Here is a 23,127-nt window from a genome sequence, read left to right as displayed (position 1 = left end):
TGAAAGAGAGTATTCCAGTCAACATTGTCAAACGCTTTCTCTAAGTCTACAAAAGCTAGAAACGTAGGTTTGCCTTTCCTTAATCTATCTTTTAAGATAAGTCGTAGGGTCAGTATTGCCTCACGTGTTCCAACATTTCTACGGAATCCAAACTGATCTTCCCCGAGGTCGGCTTCTACCAGTTTTCCCATTCGTCTGTAAAGAATTCGCGTTAATATTTTGCAGCTGTGCTTATGATTCGATTACGTGTAGCAAATAACTTTGAAACTGTGTGTTCTCGTCTTTAAGTTTACTGAAATATATAACGAGAAATGATTACTGTTGAAACTGCTTTATAAACACCATTTCAGGTGCCTCGTCGCACCGTAGGAGTTCCGTAGTATGTGTATTTCCTCCACTGGTGTAAGTTTGTCTTTTTATTTGTGATCATTTGGTATGTTATGAAGCAGTTCCACACACTTCAAAACTGCCACGTAAATATTTGGATACGGCCTACGGCCATGTGATTGGCCGCTGTTGATCATGGTACATAGAACGCCGATCTCTTGTCTCGTCTCACATAAAGTATACTGTACAGCGAAAATATGGTTACATAGCATGTCATAAAAAGCTCTTTATTCCACATAGTGATTTATCTGTAGTCAGTTTTGTCTTCTACTAGCATGTAAAGTTAACATATTATTGTCGCACTTACTCATGATATGACATGCTTTAGTGTATTCTTGATCTTTATTTTATTGCTTGCTTGTTTTTTACTTCGTGACAAGTGTCGATGGTTAAGCGAAGTGAAGTTCCAAGTTCCATGATGAACAAGAGACAATCAGCCAGAGAAAGCAGACGTCCTGTCATGGTGGGAATGTGTATGTTTTCATTGCCGCGATCTTGAATTTTGCAGAAATACATCAGTGTCGTAATAATAATAAAAAATAAAATTACAGGCTGACGCTGATATTCACATATACACTTATCTCAACGTTGTAAACCCGAGAAATAGTTCGTGATTATTCGTAAAGCGATTTTATCAACATCGTGCATTTTTGGTCAACGTAACATCGAAAATATACTGTTTTGATCTTGTTGGCTCAACGTGCTCCAAAGTAATCGTAATCGTCGATATGATGGTTGAATTAGTGTTAACAGTTTCGATGTATAGGACAGCTAGCTGATATCATGTGATTGTTATATTTACCAGTACAAACAATTCTAGTTTCACTATGCATCTAAGTATTTTAGATAGGCCTCCGTTTTCTTTAATCATCACAAATTACGCGTGTTGTGGTGCAATTAATTAGTGCAATAATGATTTAAATAATGAGTTCTTAACCGAAGTAGCGGTTATACTACTGCATGTGGCTGTTGTATCGTGTTGTGTCATGTGAAGAACAAACAGGTTTGTACTCATTTTTATATTGGAGATGATATGTAAAGTCAAAATCTTCTATTCGACCTAGCAAATATATGTACTCTGTGCATGACATAATAAGTGTTTTTAGAGGTCGACAAGGCCTATATTACTCCAAACTGCTGTTGCTTTTCCGAATATATAACTCAATCATTGCTTTACCGCTACATAATTGAGTCATGGCACTAACTTGTTAAACAATTTCAGTAAATGCCACGATAGATAAGCCCAGTGCATTTCGCTTGTCTGCCCAAATTGTGAGTACTAAGAAATTACATCTTTAACCCTGCTGTTCTGTTCGGGTCTATATGACCCGAAACGAATATGAACGTTATTTTACATTATGTAAATACCAATATATATTTATGAAACTTTGTGACTTTGTCTGAAAATGGATGAGCAGCATGTGTTTTAAAAGGTTTTAAAAAAGTTTAAGAAGTTTGGGCTTCAACTGTAATAGTTGCATATGTAATGTTCGGGTCATAATGACCCGACACAAATATGTTTAGTGTAACTCGTATTTATTTCTAAAATCTGGAAATGGCGAAAATTATTTTTGTTGTGTTGTGTGGGAATAGTGACTGCATCATTCCAACTTACTCTCAACAATCACCTAAAGCTCCATGCGTTCACAACAATGGGCTTGTTTGTTGCTTTCCCCAGGAAATAATAATTGGCAGTTCTCAATAATTGGAATGCTTTGTTTCTGCCCAGTTTGACTTGTGACACCATGGCGATGAGACCATTGAATGATCGTGAGTTGGAAGAAATAGTAAATGCCTCACCAGATGAAGGATCACTTTCTGAGTTTGAAGATCACATCAGCAATGCATCTGAAAGCGAGTGTTCCGATGACAGTTACGACAGTCCACAGCCCATACAAAATAGTGTAGAGACTTTTCTTTCTAAAAATGGGAATATAGAATGGCAGTTGCATCCACCAGCACAACATGGTCGCCTACCAGCTTCGAACATCATCAAGAGTACCCCAGGAGTTACCAGGTATGCAGTCAGCAGAATATCTGATGTAAAATGTTCATTTGAAGCAGTATTTCACACAGCGCTTCAAAATGAAATAATAGAGATGACAAATATTGAAGGGCAGCGAGTTTATGGTGAACAGTGGACAGATATTGATGGTTCTGTTTTCCATGCATACTTAGGACTCTTACTCCTAGCGGGTGTATATCGATCTCATGGGGAGTCTACAAAAAGTTTGTGGGATAAAGATACTGGGCGAAACATATTTCGAGCAACCATGTCTCATGAAACATTCTGTAAGATATCACGTGTCCTGCGATTTGACAAGAAATCTACTAGAGAGGAAAGACGACGTACTGACAAACTTGCCGCAATTCGTAGTATTTGGGAGAAGTGGGTAGAGGTCCTTCCTCAACTGTATAATCCAGGAGAAAATGTTACTGTTGACGAGCAGTTAGTAGCATTTAGAGGTCGCTGTCCATTCAAGCAGTATATCCCAAGTAAACCGGCAAAATATGGGATCAAAATATGGACCATGTGTGACAGCAAAACTTCATACGTACTGAAAGCCCAAATTTATACAGGAAAGGTGAGTGGAGCGGCACCAGAAAGAAATCAGGGAATGAGGGTGGTATCTGATCTCACTTCTGAGTTACGTGGTCAGAATATCACGTGTGACAACTTTTTTACGTCGTACAATTTGGGGCAGCTGCTTCTGAAAAGGAAATTGACTATGTTGGGAACTATACGGAAAAATAAGCCGGAGCTTCCACACAAAATGACCAACAAGGAGGTACACAGCTCTTCATTTTACTTCACAAATGACACTACTGTGGTTAATTATATTCCTAAGAGACACAAGAATGTTGTACTTATGAGCACTCTCCACCATGATGCGGAAATCAGTGACAGGGCTGATAAGAAGCCAAAAATGATTTTGGACTATAATTCAACCAAAGGTGCTGTAGACACGCTTGATCAGTTATTAGGTACATATACATGCAAACGAAAAAGTAATAGGTGGCCAATGATAGTTTTCTACAATATTCTTGATGTTTCTGCTTATAATGCATACGTTTTGTGGATTTCGGTTGACCCTAATTGGAATGCAAGCAAATTGACTAGAAGGAGAATATTCTTGGAGGAACTTGGAAAGTCACTGATAAAAGAACATATTGCATCAAGAACGCATTTCCCAAGAACAGAAGATTCTTTGAGAATGGTCACAAGCATCCAAAACCCGAATGATGTGGGTGGTGTGTCAGAATCGGTAACAACAAGAAAATCTACAAAACGTGCACGCTGTAAGTTCTGTCCATCAAGTAATGACAATAAAACAAACATGGTGTGTGGAAAATGTAGTAAACATATTTGCAAGAAACATGTAACCTACTTGTGTCCACAGTGCAAGCAGTAAGAAAAGAACTGTAGTATTTTATAAGATGATTGTATTGAAAATTCTGTTGTTTCAAATTTATGTGAATACTTGTGCCTAAACTACAATCAGTAAGAAGAGAGGATTCTAAAGTTGTAGTGCTTTCTATGTTGGAATGTAATAAAAAAACTGTAGTGTGTTCTGTACTGTAGTGTGCTCTAAGATGAATATCTGTAATGACAACTGTCTGTTGTTAGAAAATGTCAATACTTACGTCTAAACTGTCAACAATAAGAATAGAAGTATGGAAAAACTGTAGTGCTTTCTAAGTTGAATGCCTGTAATGGAAACTGTCTGTTGTTTCAAATTTATGTGCATATTTAAATGAAAAATATCCCTCAATAAAGTTGTATGCATTGTTATTATTATTATTATTACCATTATTATTATTATTATTATTATTATTATTATTACTAACAAGGTACTGGAATAGAACAACAATGTCGATAGCTAAAACTGTACCAAAATTTATGTTTCTAAAGCATTTTGATATGTCGGGTCATATTGACCCGAACAGTATATATGTCAAGTAAAAGTGAACAGAACAGCAGGGTTAATGCAGTATTTTTTTTTTTTTTTTTTTTTTAATTAGTGCCCATCCATACAACGTGTGTGTGTGTGTGTGTGTGTGTGTGTGTGTGTGTGTGTGTGTGTGTTAGATCTTTATATGAAGATGCAGCTAATTAACTCTGAATTGTGTGCATATATAATTAAAGAAGTATTTTATTGTGTTCAGAACGTATAGACTATTCCCATTATAGAAAATAATTATTTCAAGTAAGTGTTATGTTATGAAGGTTTTTCCAGCCCTGTCTATTTTTTTATTGTGCTTTCGGCAAAGATAGGCGTAAAATACTAATTTGCATCTCACAGTTAGTACAAGAAATTAGATTCAGGTAGTTTAAAGTAATTGGTTTGTTTCCAGGAAACTAGAATTGCAGCAGCTATGGAACATGAAACAATTGGTTGGGTGAAAAAAGAAGTGATGCAATTGGAACCTAGCTCCACGGTAAGCAATTTTCATGAGTTTCTCCTCTATACAGTTTCCCCCATTACCAAAGCGTCTGATTCCACCCACTTGCTTTGACGCATGACGTCATCAATATGGCCGAACCGGCCACTTCTAACGTATACAAAATGACGACAGTAACAGCTCTACATACACACGCAAACAAACACGAACAAAAATACAAATGATACAATAATGTCTCACTCCAAAAATAAAGTGAAACTAATGGAACAACCGCGGAAAATGGAATGTTTAGGGCGGGAGCGAGCTAAATATACAACAATAAAAGAACACCGCTACATCCCAAAACAAAATATTAAAAAAATTTCATTTACAGCATTCAGCTACACCAACAAAACTATAGGAATCGGACACTTCGCTTGACCTGTATAGCTCAACCACAGCTACCATACCAAAAAACCACCAACTACAAAAACCAGAGCCAAAACCCCAACAACTCGAAAACCCAAATACCCCATATTCACTACACCTTTCAAAGCACAACTGACTTACCATAAATATACAACATACAAAACATCACCATTACTGTAGGAAAAATACCAAAGCAAAAATTACTTACCAACAAAAGTTTCCCACAATACCACCTAGATGCATGCACGCATATGCACTGAGGAAACCACATGTACTTGTCCCTGGCCCAAGCCTCCAGAGCTCTCGTCTATGTTATGTTGTTGCCACAAACGTGACATCTAACATATTCAACAGGAAGACCAAACATCTGCAGAAGCTATATGACAGACATCATATCATATCATCTCCATCTCCGAATGTAATGATACTCTTGTGAGCTTCAGTGTCATATCCATGCCTTAAAAAAGGGCGGGGCGGGGGGGGGGGGGCAATTACAAAAATTACACTTCTTCCCACATAACAAACACCAGACTAATCAGACCTAACAAAAACATCAAACACACAAACCAAAAAAATTCTTAATAACTCACTGAAAATGCTTCCATAACCACATTATCACACCAACTACCTAAACTCAAAATCGTGGTAGCATGATTACAACCAAAACTCAAATGAATCTGATACCAGATGTTAAACTCAGCACGCCCATATCCACAATAGGGTGCACCATCAAGTACAACAACATGACATGCAAACACAACCAACTCAAAAACTGGGCCTAGTTAATTCCACACCACACCACCATTATGTCACAGTTCAAACCGGACAGATGGAATAGGACACTTCCGTTTGACCCAAGTTTCTTATAAGTTACTGCAACATGCTGTCATAGGTAACTCAGTTCAAATTATACTGGCCTATGAATAAATAGCTGAGCTGAGATGGGCTGAAGGGGAGGGGGAGGGGGAGAGAGAGAGAGAGAGGTAGGTGTGCAGAATTGATTGCTTTGTTTGAGATAGCACTCTCTTGTGTTAAATTACAGCAGGAAGGAGTCTTAACTAATTTCTAAGTTGTATCTAGAGATTTCTTTGGGTCGACAGAAGCGTCCGATCCCACGCGTCGGCTTTGACTCGTGACGTAAGGGTGTTGTCGTGTGTGACGTCATGACGGCGCGAAGTTTGGTTTGAGTGTGGCTGTCTCCAGTTCTGTTTTATCTTATTTTGTTTACTTTTCTGATCTGTTCATTCTATCTCGTGAGATTTTTTTTTTAAATTTAAAAACGCTTATTACTTATTTTAATTATCTGTTTCCTCCAATTTCTGTTTTAGTTTATTATATTTATCTTTCTGATCTGTTCGTTCTATCCCGTGAGATTTTTTTTAAAAAAAGACAAAAAACACTAATCAGCTACTGAAGCATCTTTATCTTCTGTGGTTTGCAGGGGTTACGACCCCTGGGGAAGTGGGTGGGTATTCATGCATGGCTGTCTTCACTTACACGTTGTAGCTACGCAAGGCGTCTAAATTTGTTTATATTTAGTTTGCCCCCCCACCCAAAACACCCCATTTCCCGCGCTTGTCCCGTTAGTGTCATTAGGCTTCTTGTGGAAAGTGTGTGTGTTTGTTTTTGTTTCCGCCATATTTGTGACGTCATGGGTCAAAGCAGACGGGCGGGATCGGACACTTCCGTATTTCCATTTCTTCTATGTCTTTGGTATGTAGGGTAATTGCCACGGATTCTACTGTGATATGTTAGATTGCTACTCTGCCTGTGGAGGGGGTGCTGAGAGGGACACACACACACACACACACACACACACACACACACACACACACACACACACACACACACACACACACATTTTAGAGAATACTTAGGTATCAGAGTCCTAATTCGTATTGTTTTTATTCAATCTTGCATTTCAAGTAGTCTGAAATGTTAGATGTGCCATGTACCATATCTTTTCTTCAAAAGTGTGGTGCATTGACCGCTTATGTTAATAGTCATAAATGCTGAAATGTAGGAAAGTGATGAATGTTTTTGTGGTGGCGTTAGGAAGACAGCATAGGAAGACTTATTTGCAGGGACAAGTGGTTTGAAAAATTAAGGTGTCAAGTTTGCTATATTGTTTTTTAACCTATCTTTTTTATCGTCATTTTTGTGTTTGTCTCTGTGCCCTTCTGTAGGCAATATGGATTATAATTTGGCTATCTTGGTCGATTCCAGATGATATTGAGCTTAGTGGTATTTGGGGAGTTTTGTGATGTCGGTTTTTTTCATCGTTTTGTGTGGTTTTGTATGGGGGTCGACAGAAGCGTCAGATCCCACGCGTCGGCTTTGACCTGTGACGTAATGGTGTTGTCGTGTGTGACGTCATGTCGGCGCGAAGTTTGGTTTGTGAGTGTGGCGTGTTTGTAGATGTAGTCGTGTTGTGGTTTGTTGTGCTCTCTGGTGGTATGTTCAGGGTTTTCGTTTGTGTGGTGTTATGGGATCAGTTTGCTTTTACTCATTATCCAGAATTGTTCGAGTGTCGGCTGTGTTTGTAGTGGAATTCATTTCATTGAGTTAACGATGTTGTGTGAAGGTTAATTTAGTGTTGTTCGCTGTACGTCGTGTGGTAATTTTAGTAAAATTAATCGGTTGTTGTTTTTGTTCAGGAATGGATATGACGGATAAAATTAACACTGCTTAGGTCAAGGGAAGTGTTCGATCCCAATGTGCGTGTGGCTGTGTATGCTGGTATTGGTATCGAGAGATGTTTTTGAGCTATATAGGCCAAGGGAAGTGTTTGATCCTAATTTGTGGGATCGGGAGCTGCTGTGGAGCTATATAGGTCAAGGGAAGTGTCCAATTCCAGATGATATTGTGTTTAGTGGTATTTGGGGAGTTTTGTGATGTCAGTTTTTTTCATCGTTTTGTGAGGTTTTGTATTCTGGGTTTCCAGAAATGACATGATATGCGAGCAAAAAACATGTTCTAAAATTCTACAACATATCGACGGCAGAGATATAGGTCTATAGTTTTGCGCATCTGCTTGACGACCCTTCTTGAAGACTGGGACTATCTGTGCTCTTTTCCAATCATTCTCTCCTACTGACTGTATTTGTTTGAATTGCTTTGGTGGCGGTGACCAGAGTGACACCACTGACGAGATTGTTGTTTTGTTCGGGGTAATATTGAAACACCCACGTTTCATCTTGCATGACAATAGAGTCCAATAACTTCTCCTTGTTGCCTCCACCCTCACATTGTTGAAGAAACTTGCGAGCAAAGTCAAGGCGTTGCTCCGTGTGTCCATCAGTCAGCATCTGGGGGACCCAGCAAACACATGCCTTGCAATAACCCAACGTTTCTGTCAAACTTCTTTCTTTTGTGCTGTGCGAAGCTTCAGGAATGCATTCAACAAGTTCACAGACAGTGACCCTCTGATTTCTGAGCAGCTCACTGTTGTTCTTCTGGACGATCACATCTGAAAACGGTGGTCTTCCACTCCATTCTTCATCGTGAACTTCCGTGCGACCCTCGGCGAAAGCCCTGCACCATTTGTGGGGTGTGCTGAACGAACATGCACTCTTCACCATGTCAGTTGCTGATGATTCTCCATGGGCGGTAACTTCCTTGTGTGGAGAAACTGGATTACTGCTTGAACCTCGCACTTGGTGGGAGTGGTGATCAACACTTCCATCTCTGACTGATGCCAAGCCAACACTGAGCGACATAGTGAATTGCGGACAGGTGGGCTCGAGAGTGGGGAACCACTGTGCACGGCACTGTTGTCGGATTTTGCCTGGCACCTTCCCTTATGGCTGTAGCTCATTGGGAACCATACTTTCGGTACATCCCCCGTAATACCAATTTTGTATCAGAATTAGTGTTTTATATATGGAAATACGGAAGCGTCCGATCCCGCCCGTCTGCTTTGACCCATGACGTCACAAATATGGCAGAAACAAAAACAAACACACACGCTTTCCACAAGAAGCCTAATGACACTAACGGGACAAGCGCGGGAAATGGGGTGTTTTGGGTGGGGGGGGGGGGGGGGGGGGGGCAAACTAAATATAAACAAACTTAGACGCCTTGCGTAGCTACAACGTGTAAGTGAAGACAGCCATGCATGAATACCCACCCACCTCCCCAGGGGTTGTAACCCCAGCAACCCATAAAAGATAAAGATGCTTCAGTAGCTGATTAGTGTTTTTTGTCTTTTTTTAAAAAATAATCTCACGGGGTAGAACGAACAGATCAGAAAGATAAATATAATAAACTAAAACAGAAACTGGAGGAAACAGATAATTAAAATAAGTAATAAGCGTTTTTAAATTTAAAAAATAATTCTCACGAGATAGAACGAACTGATCAGAAAAGTAAATAAAATAAGATAAAACAGAACTGGAGACAGCCACACTCAAACCAAACTCCGCACCGTCATGACGTCACACACAACACCCTTACGTCACGGGTCAAAGCCGACGCGTGGGATCGGATGCTTCTGTCGACCCTTATATATTTTCATTTATGCCTTTTTTTGTGCTTGGGTCTACAGCAGATTTCAATTTAGCTAAGTTAAATCTAGGTATAACAATATCAAGTTTGTAGAGTTTTTGGGTTGTATTATATGAGCAGTGTGTCCTCAACCAAACTGCTCCACTTTACATGGATGTCATGTTAGTACTTATTGGTTTATAAACTATTTTGAACATCTGTGTGTTGTGCGGTTACTGTGTGTGTGTGTGTGTGTGTGTGTGTGTGTGTGTGTGTGTGTGTGTGTGAGAGAGAGAGAGAGAGAGAGAGAGAGAGAGAGAGAGAGAGAGAGAGAGAGAGAGAGAGATAATTGCTGTATTGGATTTAGGTGAGCTGCTTTTGTCCACCATTTTGATGAAATCACAAATTAAAACTGAAGTCCTTTTATGAACAGTGGAGGAGTATTCCCCAATTTTCTGCAGCAGTGAGTGGTATTCTGAAGCACAGAAAAGCTTTGCTGTTATATTTGTTACAAAAGCGGAGTGTATTATTAACCACAAAGAACACACATCAAGTTGCAGACAGGCACAATTAAAAGACATGTAAAGCGTTGGCCTTCATCAGCAAAAGAGAGACACACACAATTCACAGACACAAGCAGGCACATCTCATGCACACATGACCACATCTCAGGCCCGATATGCTGGAGTTGGGGGTTGTGTGTGCAGGAGGTGCGCTTGCTTGTGTGTGAGAATGGTATGTGTCTCTCTTTTGCTGATGAAGGCCAAAAGCTTTATGTGTCTTTTAATTGTGCCTATCTGCAAAAATGCAGTAAATGAAGCAGGCAAAAAGGAATACAAACGTCTCAAAAATGAGATCGACAGGAAGTGCAAAATGGCTAAGCAGGGATGGCTAGAGGACAAATGTAAGGATGTAGAGGCTTATCTCACTAGGGGTAAGATAGATACAGCCTACAGGAAAATTAAAGAGACCTTTGGAGATAAGAGAACCACTTGTATGAACATCAAGAGCTCAGATGGAAACCCTGTTCTAAGCAAAGAAGGCAAAGCAGAAAGGTGGAAGGAGTATATAGAGGGTCTATACAAGGGCGATGCACTTGAGGACAATATTATGGAAATGGAAGAGGATGTAGATGAAGATGAAATGGGAGATACGATACTGCGTGAAGAGTTTGACAGAGCACTGAAAGACCTGAGTCGAAACAAGGCCCCCGGAGTAGACAACATTCCATTGGAACTACTGACGACCTTGGGAGAGCCAGTCCTGACAAAACTCTACCATCTGGTGAGCAAGATGTATGAAACAGGCGAAATACCCTCAGACTTCAAGAAGAATATAATAATTCCAATCCCAAAGAAAGCAGGTGTTGACAGATGTGAAAATAACCGAACAATCAGTTTAATAAGCCACAGCTGCAAAATGCTAACGCGAATTCTTTGCAGACGAATGGAAAAACTAGTAGAAGCTCACCTTGGGGAAGATCAGTTTGGATTCCGTAGAAATACTGGAACACGTGAGGCGATACTGACCTTACGACTTATCTTAGAAGAAAGATTAAGGAAAGGCAAACCTACGTTTCTAGCATTTGTAGACTTAGAGAAAGCTTTTGACAATGTTGACTGGAATACTCTCTTTCAAATTCTAAAGGTGGCAGGGGTAAAATACAGGGAGCGAAAGGCTATTTATAATTTGTACAGAAACCAGATGCCAGTTATAAGAGTTGAGGGACATGAAAGGGAAGCAGTGGTTGGGAAGGGAGTAAGACAGGGTTGGGAGGACGACGGTTCAATCCCGGGTCCGGCCATCCTGATTTAGGTTTTCCGTGATTTCCCTAAATCACTCCAGGCAAATGCCGGGATGGTTCCTCTGAAAGGGCACGGCCGACTTCCTTCCCAATCCTTCCCTAATCCGATGAGACCGATGACCACGCTGTCTGGTCTCCTTCCCCAAACCAACCAACCAAACTAAGACAGGGTTGTAGCCTCTCCCCGATGTTATTCAATCTGTATATTGAGCAAGCAGTAAAGGATACAAAAGAAAAAATCGGAGTAGGTATTAAAATCCATGGAGAAGAAATAAAAACGTTGAGGTTCGCCAATGACATTGTAATTCTGTCAGGGACAGCAAAGGACTTGGAAGAGCAGTTGAACGGAATGGATGGTGTCTTGAAGGGAGGATATAAGATGAACATCAACAAAAGCAAAACGAGGATAATGGAATGTAGTCGAATTAAGTGAGGTGATGTTGAGGGTATTAGATTAGGAAATGAGACACTTAAAGTAGTAAAGGAGTTTTGCTATTTGGGGAGCAAAATAACTGATGATGGTCGAAGTAGAGAGGATATAAAATGTAGACTGGCAATGGCAAGGAAAGCGTTTCTGAAGAAGAGAAATTTGTGAACATCGAGTATTGATTTAAGTGTCAGGAAGTCATTTCTGAAAGTATTTGTATGGAGTGTAGCCATGTATGGAAGTGAAACATGGACAGTAAATAGTTTGGACAAGAAGAGAATAGAAGCTTTCGAAATGTGGTGCTACAGAAGAATGCTGAAGATTAGATGGGTAGATCACATAACTAATGAGGAAGTATTGAATAGGATTGGGGAGAAGATAAGTTTGTGGAACAACTTGACCAGAAGAAGGGATCGGTTGGTAGGACATGTTCTGAGGCATCAAGGGATCACAAATTTAGCATTGGAGGGCAGTGTGGAGAGCGACCAAGAGATGAATATACTAAACAGATTCAGAAGGATGTAGGTTGCAGTAGGTACTGGGAGATGAAGAAGCTTGCACAGGATAGAGTAGCATGGAGAGCTGCATCAAACCAGTCTCAGGACTGAAGACCACAACAACAACAACATCTGCAGCTTGACATGTCTTCCTTACAGTGAATAGCAATCTGTCTTTTCCTACGTTGTTGATATTCCTATCCGGAGTTTCCCTTGTTTGATAGTGTGTATTATTTGTGTGTCCAGATTTTATCCAGTATGGCAGACTATACGAGTGTCAGCCAGGCTGTATATTGGGACTGGTGTGTGATTAACATGGCAGTTATAGTCGATATAACATTCTAATTTGTGTTTAGCTGTTCCATGTTCCTTGTAAATGTTTCATATGAGTAAACAATAGTTATTCTGAAAAACAGAATACAGTTGCTGTTATCACCTGGTGTAAAACACACAAACTGCACTTCAGTAGCACAAACCGCAATAATTAGTGGTGTGTGCTAGTTTTATTTGCATGCAATCACTAATAATTGATAACAGTATCTGCATGCCACCTTGTAGCTTACAGACTATGTTTTTATTTGGTTATACATTTTTCCAAATGCCAGATGCTAATGTAGTGAATTAAGCAGTTTATGCTTGTGTGTAATATACACTCACTCCTGATATTTCTTTGTGATTACATGTGACAAGGGGATATTATTTTGGAAGAAATAGAGTTTATTTAACATAGTCTGTGAGTAACATGTTTTGAGGGAAAACAAAATATTGATCGTACATAAGGTTTCTGAAAGCATATATTGGTTACCTCACTGCATCATGTGGTAATTTGTTGCAGGGGGTACCACCATTTTCTTTTGAATTGATATGTCCACTGCAGAGCTCTTAGTAAATTCTGAGAAAGAATATTCCCTTGTGTTATTGATGCTATCCCATTTGACCAGTTGCAGTGGGGTTTAATTAAGCAGACATGTCAGAAATCAAAACGAGCAGATTGTGGTACGAAGGTTGACCGAAAAGTAATGCCTCCATCTTCATAACTCTTCAACAATTGGCGGCATTGGTATGCCGCAGGTACTGGCTTGTTCCGTAGCCTCTTCTCTACAGCTCCAGTTGGCAGGAAGCTTTAGCATTGAGCAGTTGTGTTGTTACAGTGTAAAGTATGGAACCCTGCGCAGACAGCCGGCCAGTGCAATTTAAGCAATGTGCAGTCATTGAATCCTTGTCAGCAGAAGGTATCACCTAAAGGAGATTCATCAGAGAATGAAAGCAGTTTATGGCGATTGTGTTGATGTCAGTACTGTGCGTCGTTGGGCGTCACCTACATTCTTGTAACACGAGAGGAGTTCCTGGCAAATTTCAGGTCTGTGCGCTTTCATTTCAGCAGTCAGCATCTGGGGTACCTGTTGTGCACAGATCTTCCAATAAGCAAGCAAAGCGATAATGTGACCCACACGTTCTTGTGAAATGCCGATTGTGCTTGCAATTTCTCTCTGAGTGATACGACGATTGTCCTGAATCAATCTGTCAACATTTTGCTTGGGGAACTTGGTGGTTGCTATCACAGGATGTCCAACTCTTTGTTTATCAAGCAGGTCAGATGTTTCCGCCTCAACATCTTTAAACTTACTCGTCCAATGACGCACAGTACTCGGATCAACACAATCACCATAAACTGCTTTCATTTTCTGGTGAATCTCCTTTGGGTTAACACCTTCTGCTGTCAAGAATTCAATAACTGCACTTTGCTCAAATCACATTGACGAACTGTCTGCCCAGGGTTCCATACTTTACACTGTAACAACACAACTGGCTTCCTGCCAACTGGAGCTGTAGAGAAGAGGCTACGGAATAAACCAGTACCTGCTGCATACCAATGCTGCCAACAGTTGAAGAGTTATAAAGGCGGAGGCATTACTTTTCAGTCAACCCTTGTAAAAGTAAGAACTGCAGTAGGACTGTCAAGCAGATTTATTTGCAGGTTAATGTTGGCACTGTATGTGATCTTTGATCAGAAAATGGTGATGTACATAGATGGCTAGTCTTAAGCAAGCAGTTAGATAACACATGACAGAAGTCTTTGTTTGAAACAATGGAAAGTTCTGATTGGAATATCAACAATGTTATGAAAAGTATAAATTGCTACTCATCATGAAGGTGGCATGTTGAGTTACAGATGGCAGAATGAATAGACATACATATTAAGCTCCCGGCCAAAGCCTTCTTCACACACACACACACACACACACACACACACACACACACACACACAGAGAGAGAGAGAGAGAGAGAGAGAGAGAGAGAGAGAGAGAACTGCTGGAGATAGAGGTCACATGTGTCTGAGGTGTTGCTTGCTTGTGTGTGTGTGTGTGTGTGTGTGTGTGTGTGTGTGTGTGTGTGTGTGTGTGTGTGTCCTTTCTGAAAAAGGTTTTGGCTGAAAGCACAGTGTGACAATCTTTTCCTTGTGCCTGCCTGCAACTCAATGTGAAATCTTTCAGTGAGTAGAAGTCTTTGTTGCCCAGCTGTGAACTGAAAGTAATCTTCCATACCATGAGCATAATACATATTTGGTATGTGGAGTAGATTCTGAAGCAAGTGGTGAATAACCTACAGCAGCAACTGCTCAACTGCAAGACTAGGTTGCTTCAATGGCAGTAAAGTCAACTCTGGTCTCATAGTGTAATAGCGCCTTGGGCTACTGTGTATTTCAAGACATGGCAGAATGCAATGAATGAGCTTCAAACAATATTGAACGATTGCATTTTCACCACCAAACATCTCATTTATATTCTCCCATCTCAGTTACCTGAAACTGTTTTCCCATTGACTAGGCAGAGCTGGGGTACTGTGGAATTTAGGTGCTGTGGAGGAAAAACATTCTGGATGGCACTTTGTCTGCTCTAAACTTCTGCTTCTGTGGTAATTTCAGAGATTTGTGCAATCAGTATGTAACCTTCTTTGTTGGAGAAAGAGAGTGGGATAAATGTTTCAACAATAATTTATTTATTCACTGGTCTCCATTGGCCAAACAGGAAGAATTTGCAACATTTGTTCCTGGAGGCACAGGGATGCTTGTCATTTAAAAAACATAAGAAAATCCACATTTGCCCTGTATGTAGCTGAAAGTGGACATCAAATGACAGACATACCTTGTGACAAACAAATACTCCAACTGGCCAACAAAGGAAAAAGAATAAACTTACTTGAAGAAATGGGCCTACAATGAAATAAATGTCTTCAAAGGACATTGTAAGTAAGGTTCCAGTATCACTGCATAAACCAATTACTGATTATTATGACAGCTGTTTTGGAAGATTTTCATTTTCAAGGATATCTCAATTGTCGTGACGTATATATCACATCTGGTGTGACTATATCTGTGGACTGTTCTCATTATACTTCACGTGAAGTTCTAAAATATCAATTTCACATTGATTTTGTGCTGTTTTACACAGTATGGTGTAATATTTTGTTATAATATTGTAGATATTTCCTGTACATTTTTGGCAGTGCACACCAATAATATGTGAACTGTCAAGAAATTACTACAGCACCAGGTAGGAGAGTGCCATCGCCATCTCTGCGCCGTCATCAGCAGGCAGGTTCCAGCGTGGAGGAAATGCGGCTGGACCCACCGGCGATGAAGGACGGGCCCGGTACAGGTGGTCCAAACGGAACGGCAGGCTGTGGCAACAGACCTGACGCCTGAGACGGATTGGCACCTGGCACCGGGAAGCTGGAACCCTATGTTGCTGCACATGGAGGATTCAGTCAGTGGGATGGGGGCACCTCCCAGCATGTCGAGGCAATGGGGTTTAGGCGTTTGATACAGTTCCCCACAGTCGTTTAATGAACAAAGTAAGAGCATATGGACTATCAGACCAATTGTGTGATTGGATCGAAGAGTTCCTAGATAACAGAACGCAGCGTGTCATTCTCAATGGAGAGAAGTCTACCGAAGTAAGAGTGATTTCAGGTGTGCCGCAGGGGAGTGTCATAGGACCGTTGCTACTCACAATATACATAAATGACCTGGTGGATGACATCGGAAGTTCACTGAGGCTTTTCGCGGATGATGCTGTGGTGCATCGAGAGGTTGTAACAATGGAAAATTGTACTGAAATGCAGGAGGATCTGCAGTGAAATTGACGCATGGTGCAGGGAATGGCAATTGAATCTCAATGTAGACAAGTGTAATGTGCTGTGAATACACAGAAAGATAGATCCTTTATCATTCAGCTACAAAATAGCAGGTCAGCAACTGGAAGCAGTTAATACCATAAATTATCTGGGAGTACACATTAGGAGTGATTTAAAATGGAATGATCATATAATGTTGATCGTCGGTAAAGCAGATGCCAGACTGAGATTCATTGGAAGAATCCTAAGGAAATGCAATCCGAAAACAAAGGAAGTAGGTTACAGTACGCTTGTTTGCCCACTGCTTGAATACTGCTCAGCAGTGTGGGATCCGTACCAGATAGGGTTGATAGAAGATATAGAGAAGATCCAACGGAGAGCAGCGCGCTTCGTTACAGGATCATTTAGTAATCGTGAAAGCATTACGGAGATGATAGATAAACTCCAGTGGAAGACTCTGCAGGAGAGACGCTCAGTAGCTCGGTATGGGCTTTTGTTGAAGTTTCGAGAACATACGTTCACCGAAGAGTCAAGCAGTATATTGCTCCCTCCTACGTATATCTTGCGAAGAGACCGTGAGGATAAAATCAGAGAGATTAGAGCCCACACAGAGGCATACCGACAATCCTTCTTTCCACAAACAATACGAGACTGGAATAGAAGGGAGAACCGATAGAGGTACTCAAGGTACCCTCCGCCACACACCGTCAGGTGGCTTGCAGAGTATGGATGTAGATGTAGATTTAGATGTAGGTGGTGATGGGCCTGAGGTGGTGGCGGGTGGGAGCGGGTTGCAGCGATGGGGTCCACACCTGCAAACTGGTAGCTTCCAGCAGAGAGTGGAGCCGCATCTGATCAAAGTGGCCCATCATGAGCCTGTTGGCCATACAGATGTCACAAAGACAGCATCCCCGGCAGTGGACAACAGTGGTCAGTATCCACTTGGTCTGGTGACCAATCCTCACGCCCGTACCGACAATCCTGGCGTGAAGTGGCAGGATGAACCCAACTATGGCAGGTGTGGCACAGGCCACAGAAGGTGGAGGAGTGCGCATGGCTGGTCCCCCACAGGCATGAAGCGAAAGGTCGTCAGCAAACAGAGACGGGTGTCATCTGGCGAAGAATCTATGACAGCCTTTTTCATTTGGGATTTCAATGTATGCACTGGTCATTCCACATTGGCGCTTGATTGAGGGTGGAACTGCGGACGTGTGCCATGATGGGAACAAACCAATTGAAAAGTGTGTGAGAAACGAACTGGGCTTCATTATCAGAAACTAAGGTACAAGGCAACCACTCAGTAAAAAAAAAAAAAAACTCAAAAGCATATTAATTGTGACCTATGCCGAAGTTGATGGACACCAGAGACTGTAAGGAAACTGGGAAAGTGCACTCACAACCAAGAGCTAATAGAAATTTGAGAAGGGACCCACAAACTCTACACGAATGTGTTCCCATGGCTGGCATGGAGTGGACCAGGGGAACAGAGACTCTGTGGGAGCTGCCTGTTCTCATGCACACTGCTGGCAAGTTGTGACAAAATGGACACTTTTACTGTCAATTCCTGGCCAAAAACATGTCTTTTAGCTAACAGTTTCAAGTGTGAAACTTCCCAATGGTCCTGGTGGAGAAGGCATAGAACCTCACACTGTAACACGGTGGGACTGATTGTTCTGGGAGAGAGGGGTTCTGTGGACAATAGCAAAACATTCATAAACAGAGAGGTGATACTGTAAGGAAAAATAGTTGAGCAAGGGGTCTGAAGCCCGACCTGGTGGTTTATCTGGCCAGCGCCGTTGAACAAACTGAACTGCCTGATGGAGAACCAGGTCAGCAGCAACAGCACTCCTATGCACAAGCTCGTAATTGGGGAATCCTCAACCACAGCCTGCGTTTCACTATCAAGATGGAAGCAAAGCAATTCTTAATGATCAAAGTTGGGATCAGGACTGAAGGGAAGGTGGGGCAAGGCATCTGTGTTGGTATGTTTAGACACGTGCGCATTGGCATGTTTAGATGTAGTTTGAGAATGCATTTTGTAATTGTAGTGAGACAAGAAGAGTGCCCAGCATTGTAGGCATTGTGTGGGCTTTTCAGGGAAAGAAATGTGCGGATTAAACAAGGAAATCAACGGTTTATGGTCAGTAATAAGGTGAAACTTGGAGCCGTAAAAAGAGAGAGAGAGAGAGAGAGAGAGAAACTATGAAATTTCTGGAAAGCATAGACTGTGGCACGAGCCTCGTTCTCCACTTGAGAATAATGCTGCTGGGCCGGAATGAGAGATTTAGTGGCGATAACAACAGGTCATTCAAAGCCATTGGCATATCTGTGTGTTAGGACCACACCGAGGCTGTACTGTAAGACAGCCATCGTCAGATTTATGTGCTGGTCTGGAGAGAACTTAGCTGAACAAGGGGCTGAGAGTAGTTTGGGTCTCAACATTTGAAAAGCACGTTTGTAGTCCTGGCTCCAGCAAAAAGTTACATTCTTGCATAAGAAGGCATGCAATGGATGGGTCAATGTGGCTGCCACTGGCAGGAATTTTTGGTAGTAAGCTATCTTCCCTAGGGTGGAGAAACCTATGACAGTAATATCGTCCAGGTAATTAATGCAACCCAGGAGAGGCATAGTCGATTGCCCTAAAACTCCTTGGAAAATAGCAGGAGCACTGACCACACCAAAAGGAATGTTCAAAAGCAGAACTCGTTGAGACTCTTCATCCACAAGAACCTGCAGATATGCTTCAGGCAAATCAGTTTTAGAAAAGTACTGGTCACACAATGTTTTTGCCAACAGATCCTCCTGGCATGGGAGAGGATACATATCTGCGATCGACTACACATTGACAGTAGTACCGAAGTCGCTAGAGAGGTGATTTTTTCTCAACAGCTTCCGATCTACAACCAGCAGAGACAACCATTCACAAGCCATAACAGGTTGCACAACCCATATAGATTGAAGTCTGTACAATTCTGCTTTCACTTGATGTTTTATGAAGTGCTGAGTTGTGGATTTGCAAGAAATATGAGCAGCAAATTTGTAGCACCCCTTATACCTTCTGAAAACAAGTTCTAAAATATCTCGTACTGTGTTTTCAATTGAGAATTTGGTGCCTGATCGGACGCAATGTGAACTATAGTGGCGATAGAAAATCAAAATGCCTGAAATGCATCCATCCCTAATGTGTTCTCAACACCCGAATCAGCAACCACCAAAGATATAATGGAATGAACCACTGACTTGTAATAGGAAGATGACACAAACTGTCCCGACAATGCAATTTTCTGTTTACTCTAACTGAACAACTTCTGCATGACCAGTGTCAATGGCAGCGAGCCTAAATTCACATAAGTTTGAGAATTCAATAACATCACTGCAGCATCTGTGTCAACCTGCAGTCGGAGCACTTGGCGAAAAATGCTTAACTCGATAAACAACTTGGGAGAAGTCACAAGCATTGGAGTCCCACAGTTTGTGTCCGTGTTCCTGTTCTGAGCAACCTTCAGCGACAACACATGGAGGTGATGTGGGCTTTATTCTGGCAAGCATTACAGTAGCCCAGCACTTAGGGCATGCCAAATGTTCATGCTGGACAAAACATAAAGGACAATACAGAAACAGAAAATGCTGATGCTGGCAGTGTTGCGGTCGCAGCTGCTTGGGCTGGCCTCGGTTTGCTCGGCACTGGGCCCACATGTTTACCACTACAACTGCTACTTGCTCATGCAAGCTATCTGTCATCCTAATGGCCGCGTCTTTTGATGTTACTACCACATCCCTCCATGCGTCAATTTAGTTACCAGCTACTTGAGAAACTTCAAAAGATTGTGCTATTAGCAAAACTTCTGCCAACAGAGAGTTTTCACAGAATAAAGCCTTCTGGCACACTTCCATGTCTGGAGCTAAACAGATAATTGCATCATGCACCATAGATTTCGCACAAGGGTATTATGGTATTGCTACTGAATTAACACTTACAGACAAGGCTGTGAAGTTCAGCCGTCCCCGCACTATATGACAGGTGTGGCTTCCTGCAGAATCGGTAGAATTCAACTCATGCTACTGCAATGTGCTTTCATTTGTGGTGGTAATTGGACAATAAACTGGACATGTGATCAAAAATAAGAGTTGCCAGTTCTTGTAAAGGGGCAAGCTGATGCAGAACATGATACACCTTAGGTGGAATCTGTGAGAGAAATAAGGCTTTGCACAAATTTGAAGCTGTCATACCGTGTGGTGTCACAAGGCTTAGGCCTGTCCCATCCCTCATTAAATCGACCAAGACTTATACGAATAATTGTAAGAACAGTTATTATTATTATGTTCTTTAAGTTTGTTTTTGGGTTTTCAGAAATACTGTGGGAAGAAAGTTTATTTATGTTGCACATAACGTGGAAGACGTTGCCCAACGATCACCACGAAAGTTCGACGTAGTGGCAAGTGGGCGAGGAATAAAACAAATGCTGCAAACTACTGCGATCCATGGAAGAGCCCGGGCTGCGAGTGCGTCGAGCTTCCTAGGTCGTTGTTGGACAACGTGAAAGGAAGAGATATTCGGCTTTCTCTTTGTAAACAGATCGATCGAGTCTTTAAAGGTTCATGTAAAACGTATAGGCAGGTGACACATTAGGTGGGACCCGATGCCCGTAATACTTCCACAGTTATTAAAAAGTTGTTAAATGGCAAAACTAATAGTTCATCATTTATATACACTCCTGGAAATGGAAAAAAGAACACATTGACACCGGTGTGTCAGACCCGCCATACTTGCTCCGGACACTGCGAGAGGGTTGTACGAGCAATGATCACACGCACGGCACAGCGGACACACCAGGAACCGTGGTGTTGGCCGTCGAATGGCGCTAGCTGCGCAGCATTTGTGCACCGCCGCCGTCAGTGTCAGCCAGTTTGCCGTGGCAGTCTTTAACACTGGTAGCATGCCGCGACAGCGTGGACGTGAACCGTATGTGCAGTTGACGGACTTTGATCGAGGGCGTATAGTGGGCATGCGGGAGGCCGGGTGGACATACCGCCGAATTGCTCAACACGTTGGGCGTGAGGTCTCCACAGTACATCGATGTTGTCGCCAGTGGTCGGCGGAAGGTGCACGTGCCCGTCGACCTGGGACCGGACCGCAGTGATGCACGGATGCACGCCAAGACCGTAGGATCCTACGCAGTGCCGTAGGGGACCGCACCGCCACTTCCCAGCAAATTAGGGACACTGTTGCTCCTGGGGTATCGGCGAGGACCATTCGCAACCGTCTCCATGAAGCTGGGCTACGGTCCCGCACACCGTTAGGCCGTCTTCCGCTCACGCCCCAACATCGTGCAGCCCGCCTCCAGTGGTGTCGCGACAGGCGTGAATGGAGGGACGAATGGAGACGTGTCGTCTTCAGCGATGAGAGTCGCTTCTGCCTTGGTGCCAATGATGGTCGTATGCGTGTTTGGCGCCGTGCAGGTGAGCGCCACAATCAGGACTGCATACGACCGAGGCACACAGGGCCAACACCCGGCATCATGGTGTGGGGAACGATCTCCTACACTGGCCGTACACCACTGGTGATCGTCGAGGGAACACTGAATAGTGCACGGTACATCCAAACCGTCATCGAACCCATCATTCTACCATTCCTAGACCGGCAAGGGAACGTGCTGTTCCAACAGGACAATGCACGTCCGCATGTATCCCGTGCCACCCAACGTGCTCTAGAAGGTGTAAGTCAACTACCCTGGCCAGCAAGATCTCCGGATCTGTCCCCCATTGAGCATGTTTGGGACTGGATGAAGCGTCGTCTCATGCGGTCTGCACGTCCAGCACGAACGCTGGTCCAACTGAGGCGCCAGGTGGAAATGGCATGGCAAGCCGTTCCACAGGACTACATCCAGCATCTCTACGATCGTCTCCATGGGAGAATAGCAGCCTGCATTGCTGCGAAAGGTGGATATACACTGTACTAGTGCCGACATTGTGCATGCTCTGTTGCCTGTGTCTATGTGCCTGTGGTTCTGTCAGTGTGATCATGTGATGTATCTGACCCCAGGAATGTGTCAATAAAGTTTCCCCTTCCTGGGACAATGAATTCACGGTGTTCTTATTTCAATTTCCAGGAGTGTAGATAAAAAGTAGTAAAGATATAGGAAAGGAAGAGTTGTGGCATCAGAGCGAAAAGTGATTCATTGCTCAGCAACAAAGAAGGATGTAAACAGCTAGTGTTACGTGGTGAAAACTAATTAACTGATAAAATAGTAAGTCTATAATTAAGCATAAAGCCACGTAACACTGCAACCGAAAGCCAAAAAATGCTGTCAGAGTCTTTTTTTCATAAGCCTCCCAACCCTCGACTGAATCATCATATGGAGGAAAAGTGTGGATAGACTGACGGAACCATACCCTGTCTGTTAATGGAAGCTGACAAGGTGGTCAGTGCCAAAGTAAGCCGTTCAATGTGGGCTGATAGCACGGTGTACATAATGACTAACCTGCTTAAACCTGGTGCTCTTCACTGGTCCTGCACATTTACCACTGCTACTGTCAGTTCCTTGTGCAAGCTATCTGTGATCCTAGTGGGCACATCT

At 42.4% G+C, this 23,127-nt stretch overlaps 1 protein-coding gene across 4 annotated transcripts in view; it reads left to right on the top strand.

The window, feature by feature from the left end:
* The first annotated feature begins 840 nt into the window (after positions 1-840).
* Positions 841-23,127, top strand: part of LOC126108126 (zinc finger protein 83-like) — a 107,300-nt gene continuing 85,013 nt past the window's right edge. For all 4 annotated transcript variants that reach the window (XM_049913376.1, XM_049913377.1, XM_049913373.1 and 1 more), the window contains exons 1-2: positions 841-1,390; positions 4,744-4,827. In XM_049913376.1, the coding sequence (XP_049769333.1) occupies positions 4,765-4,827 (63 nt within the window). In that variant the 5' untranslated portion in view covers positions 841-1,390; positions 4,744-4,764. The remainder of the gene's footprint in view (positions 1,391-4,743; positions 4,828-23,127) is intronic.

This window comes from Schistocerca cancellata, chromosome 11, assembly GCF_023864275.1.
Source record: "Schistocerca cancellata isolate TAMUIC-IGC-003103 chromosome 11, iqSchCanc2.1, whole genome shotgun sequence".
NCBI classification, from domain to species: domain Eukaryota; kingdom Metazoa; phylum Arthropoda; class Insecta; order Orthoptera; family Acrididae; genus Schistocerca; species Schistocerca cancellata.
Note: the sequence above shows the minus strand (reverse complement) of the source record. Positions and strands in the feature narration are given on the sequence as shown.